Source organism: Xenopus tropicalis, chromosome 10 (genome assembly GCF_000004195.4).
Source record: "Xenopus tropicalis strain Nigerian chromosome 10, UCB_Xtro_10.0, whole genome shotgun sequence".
NCBI lineage: Eukaryota > Metazoa > Chordata > Amphibia > Anura > Pipidae > Xenopus > Xenopus tropicalis.
The window spans coordinates 19,482,198-19,488,197 of record NC_030686.2 but is presented as its reverse complement, the minus strand read 5'-3'; the positions used below and the strand labels follow the sequence as shown (position 1 = coordinate 19,488,197).

The 6,000-nt window shown below is 39.2% G+C and overlaps 1 protein-coding gene across 1 annotated transcript in view; it reads right to left on the bottom strand.

The window, feature by feature from the left end:
- Nucleotides 1–1,095: 1,095 nt before the first annotated feature.
- The window catches only part of LOC101734110, a 37,571-nt gene continuing 32,666 nt past the window's right edge, over nucleotides 1,096–6,000 (bottom strand). The window contains exon 6 of the mRNA XM_004918639.4: nucleotides 1,096–5,713. Coding sequence (XP_004918696.1) covers nucleotides 5,644–5,713 — 70 coding nt within the window. The 3' untranslated portion in view covers nucleotides 1,096–5,643. The remainder of the gene's footprint in view (nucleotides 5,714–6,000) is intronic.

Below are 6,000 nucleotides of genomic sequence, written 5' to 3'. Positions count from 1 at the left end.
ATTATGAAATGCTAATTATAAGTGTTGGCAAACTACTATATGGTGACTGCAGCCTTTGAGTCTTCACCTGCCTCCTTTATAAATACCTTTTCTACAGTAAAACTCCAAATTTTTCTATATTCTACATTTAAGTGTTTATGATTACATTGTTATATCATAAATGTTTTTAAAGGGTCAGTAAATACCTTGATAATTCTAGAAGGTATGTGTTTATACTCCTCTGGCACACTTGATGCATTTTTCCTTGTGTAATCTGCCTTGCAACAAGGATTGGAAAGAGGGAGTCTCATTGCATAGATCTTATCTCCAATTTAGCACTGTTGCAGGAGAAGCATTAAAGGAACAGTAACACAAAAAAATTTACCTTTTTTAAAGTAATTAAAATATAATGAACACTACTATAGTTTATATAAATAAGCTGCTGTGTAGCCATGGAGGCAGCCAATCAAGCTGGAAAAAATGAGAAAAGGCACAGGTTACACAGCAGCAGATAACTTATAAAACACAACTGTATTCTAGAAAGTTTATCTGTTATTTGCTAAGTGCCTGTGCCTTTTCTCCTTTGAATGGCTGCCCCCGTGGCTACACAGCAGCTTTGGTTATATACATTTCCGAGGCTAAAACATCATTTGTACCAGTGCAGGGCAGCAGTACATTATATTCTAATTACTTTTATACACTTTAATTTTTGGTGTCACTGTTCCTTTAAAACACAACATGATGAGTAGCCCTTTTAATTATTGAAAATCATAATTTATTTTTTTTAATAAAAGGACAGGTGGAATGAGTTTTTCAGTAGAAGCTCAGCTAATTTGGCTCATGTTGCCTTTTTAACATCCTGATTCTTTGTTTCAGTCCAGAGGAAAGAAATTAATGCTTTGACATCTGTACAAATCCAGTAATGGCTGGTGGATGTCTAAATTTCTAAAACTGGCCTTGGAAACAGTATGTGACTACTTCTACTAGCAACATCACGAGTGGCCTTGCCTGACTGCCACAAGTAAATAGAAGGATAAGCGTGAGCAGTCTATGCCTTACAGTTCTGTAGTTTGCTGACACACCCAGCAAATGTGAATATTTGCACACTAATTACTTGGCAGACTTCTTTACACTCCTTTTTTTGTATGATTCGAGTTTTGTGAACCTTTCCTTTTGACCTTGTGTGACTATGGAAATAATGACCTAAGCTTATGTACACCTCCAACATTATGGTTCCTTGGCCATTTACCTTATATCCTGCCTAACCAAATACAGTATTACACTGGTAGGTGTCTAGTTCTTTGAATGATCTATCAAATATAACCATTTGGGATTCTAACTGGGTTTCAATTAATACGGGATTACCCCCTTAATGTTGATAATTTAAACAATATTATGGGGTGCCATATTGGGTTTGTATGTACTGGTCATGTTTAGGCTTTTTAATCCTAGAGTAGCAAACACTGGAGAATAAAAGCAAATCTAAAAAAAAGTTCTCCATTAAAATTATGCCTCCTTTTTTTTTCTCTATAAACTTTATTTTCCCCTTTATTCTGATTCTACCATCTAAGATACCATTGTAGGAGGCTTATATTCCTCTGGCCAGTCAAATATGGCAATGTTTTCTATTTGCTTTGTATTGCAACATTAAGGCAGTTTCCAAGGACAATTTGGGTTGGGATATGATCCACATCCAAACACAGCTTATGTGGATGTCTGTGCACAAGTTAATTATCTGCATTTGTACAATGTGCTCTTGTTCCTCAAGGGCTGCCAACATTTTCTCTGGAGAAATGTGCCAAACAGCTATTCAGTTATTTGCACTAAAGCTGATGGGCCTTGGTCTTACCTGCAAAACTTAGGCTAGGATTTGCTGCTGTAGCTAGTTCTCTGGCTAAACCTCATGTAGCCGCAATGATCCATATGCAACCCATATAATAACCACAACAGTTGGTTTCAGAGGTCCAAGTTGCCTTGTTTGTGTTGCAAAGTTTTCTTTTGAAGTAGTTTTGAGGTTGAAATGTTTATTTTGAAGAAATTATATTCTTGGCCAGGAGAATCTGTTCTTAGACTGTGGTCATCTTCAGGGCAGAAATGACCTCTGTCTTGCTTTTTGGTAAACTTGTAGCAGTGTTTTCTACTTCTACACATTTGCGACGCTTGGCTACGCTTAATTCCAAATGCCATATTAAAACCATCAGAGGCAGAAGACTTGTGACATCCATGTCCCCGACATAATTTTCGATGATAAAGGTCCAGTTGTAGGCTCCCATAATTTTGCTGATGGATAGAGTAGTTGATGGGTTTTTTTTTTTTTAAACACAATTTTTCATGCGTAAATCGGCATTTTTTTTTAGAAATGTAAATATGTTGCGTATGTTTTTTTGTTTTGTTTGCTTAAGGCATCCACTGCACCCTAAGTAAGCCAGACCCCCTTAGCACTCTGCTTTGAAGGCCACTTTTAACCAAAAAAGAAAACACAATTTTTTTCATTCTTCCTTATAAATGGATTATCAGATTTTGACATTTCTTTGCTGTGTGTGGGGAGACTGGGGAAAAAATGTTTTGTGCCAATGCTGTTTACATGACCCTTAAGTGTAAAGCTTTTATGCCTAATGTCGCCGTATGCCTTACATGTTACAAATGTTAATTAAAAGCATAACAAAAGGAATCTGCCTACTTCTGATTATTTGGAGCAGAATTTTTTTTTTTTTCTTCCCAGATTCCATTATATTTATTACATAATCTTATGTTTGTAGGTAACGGATGACTGCAGTGCAAAAGCTAGGGTGCAATGCTGGGGAGGGTGTCATGCATGTACCTCTTTTACCTGCCTACCCCTAGTTCTGGACCTTTTATACCTCCCAAGGCAGCTGGTTGTTGGAGCAAGGGGGCTATTCACACTCTGTTGTATGATCTTGCCTGTCACTATGGAATCTTCTCAGAACTTCTTGGGTCAGTCACATCACAGCCCGGGGATTGCAGAGAAAGGGGCGTGTGGGCTTGGCTCCAGTGCTGGCATCATTTGACCCAGCATTGGATGACAATATAATGCCCAATTTTGCATAGAAAAGTGGTCATGCAGTGCAGAGGAAACTACAAAGCAGTGGGTACATTCCCAATAGTAAATGATCAGTATAGTCTTAAAAATTAGGTCCAAGTTGACTATTGTCTGTTGACCTGCAAAACTGGCATACAGCTGACACAAAACTTCAGCAGTAGTTTTAGGTAAGACCTGAAAGCAACATTTATCTGTTATCACCATCTCTTTAATACTACATATCAGGTTATTTATCAGGTGAAATACTTGATTAAAAACACAGAGCCCAGCCAATTTAATAATAGGCCATTATGCCTGAAGAAGAAGTCAACTTGTACTTGCATGACTACTCTGTTTACACTAGATTCTGACCATGATTGGATTGTGAAGGTTTGGCAGTTATGAATGCTTACCAATAATCTGATAGATGTGTCAAAGTCCCATTTTATGGATGAACCAGCCTGAAGTCCCCCATATGTCTGTTTCTTTGTATCACACTCTTGCCTAAAGTATCAATATCTGGGAAAATCCCACAGTCTCTCCTTGGAGACGGGACCTGTCTAGCTCCTAGAGGAGGATCTTGTGTTCTTCTGAGATATGATATATTTAGTAATTTTTCATACTCATACTTTTCTTCTACTTGCCTTTTGAGATCTAACACTTTCCTAATGCTATCTTTAAAGGTAAACTTACACTTCCCTTTACTTTAAAAGCTTGCCTGGTAGCTAGTGGACAAGTCAAAGAAACGTCTGTGGTGGTACATGGGAGGTTTGGTTTGTATGTGGACAAACATTTACTACAAAGTCTTTAATACAATCATCTTAAAAATCTAGGCCCTTTTCTACTAACCTAGGGGTGCTGTGCTAAGTACAAGTTCCATGCAAAGAGCCCTTGCAGCTATTTTTTTTTTCTTTCTTGCACATGATTTCAATTGCCACCTATGTATTGGGTTTGAAATGATGTTCACGTTGATGCTACTCAGGGCATTATGTGGGCTTGGGTTAGCACTGTCAGCTACAAATGGTGTTGCTACCTACACAATCTCCATGCTGTCCATATGGAAGTGGGTTGCTGCTGAGAATTACTAGTGTAGGTATTAGGAAAGGGGCTATCAACTAATCTTACTGCTTGAGTTAGGGTATAAATATCTGGGGTTATTGTGGTTTCCAGACACAGGTCTTGGTAATTTCAGGACTGAACCACTAAAATTAAACGCTACATTGATGTGCACCTAACAAAGTATGTATTTTTATATGCTATGCACCCCACACTATTTATGCAACAATTTGGATTAACTCTATATATAACTTTTCGTTGCTTTAATAGATATATTATGGCACATTCACTATACTACAGCTTCCTTTCAGATAAGCAACATTTGGGTGGGTGGTAGAGGGCTGCTATTTGCCATTGAATGCAGACTGGGCTCCCTTGCAAAGTGTGCTGGGAAGGGGCACTGCCAGTGAAGTTGAAGGAGATTGATGGGCTCTCAGTGAAGCAAAAGCGCACATCTCGCCCCTCATTGCTGGGCAGGGAGTGTGACTGGGGGCAGTGCTGAATTAGCTGGGTGTCACAGAGCAAGGACTGAGCTGTACCAGCCCCAGACCAGAGGCACCTGTGAGTGCTATTACATTTTCTATTGGAGGTGGAAATTATATTTTATTCAGCGGGATTGTGGAGGCCCCTCCCAAATAGCAAAGGTACCCATTTTTTGTTCTTCTTTGGCTAAAGTGCTCAGCTATAGCTTAGTGTCAACTCCAGGCCTTTGCGTAGTTTACTGAATGGCAGTTCAGTCCCTACAATCTGGGTTGGAGCTTCAGGCATCGCCTCAGGACTGAACTCTGCAGACAATGTTCTGCTAAAGATGGTGGCCAAGACCTCACTTTATGGTGCCTAGACAACCAACATGCATTTTTCCTTGACCACTTAGTGATGGTTTCTTTCAAAACTTCATTGGGCTGCAGCCCATCCGTCTGATGTTTAGGTAAGTGAGCTGAATATGTCTGAGGCACCAGGTAAGTACCCAAAAATCGCTTCCAGGGTATGCAGTTAACAGGTACTGTACTCCCAGAGTGTGGGGAGCAGTTCTAGATAAAGAACTTACCATCTAACATATCAGTGTCAATAAAAAACACAATGTATTTAGGGAGGTAGGAAAGTTTATAGTGACAAATAAGCACACAAATGATAGGTCAGGTAAATGGCAAAGTAATGGACTAAATAAACTGGGGAAAACACTGGCTGCGTTGCGGGGCGATACCGGTCCATTGCTAGAACTAGGCAATTGGCAGCAGCTCCTGTTCACTCCATATGGATTGATTTGAAGTGTTTCGTCCTCTCAAAAAAAAAATATCAGAGTTGCCCATGGCTGCCGTTACCCCGAGGATGAAAAAAAAAAATTCTCATGATTTTTTTTTTTTTCCTCACATAAGATTAGAGAAATAATTATTGATTTGATTGGTTCTTGCCATGTGTGTGTACACAATTCTGTACAAGGCTGGTCTTTAACATGCAAAGTCACCAGGATTTAAAAAAAAAAAAAATTCCATTGGTCCACAGCAAGAATTTAAGGGCATGCCCTCTTAAAGTCATACACAAGGAAGCTGCCCACTGCCTCCAGATATTCACTCGATGCCATAGGACTTCAGCAGTTTCAACAGGTTTTTAATGTATGCCAAATCTGGATATCCATTTCTGTAGAAGAAGAGGTTAGACACATATTTCAAAGCATTGTGGCATTCACCGATCACACGCATTACCTATAAAAATTATATGACAGCGCTTGGATAATACTGGACCAACCTCTCTGCCCTTTTGACAGTGACAAATGAATTTTTTAGCTGCCCTTCCCCCCTCCCCCAGTTAGGGGGTGATTTACCAACGGTCAAGTTTGATTTTGTTTCTAGATTCAAGTCTTTTTGTGCTTAAACTCTAATTCGAGTTATGGTTTGAAAACTTAAATGCATACCTCCCAACATTTG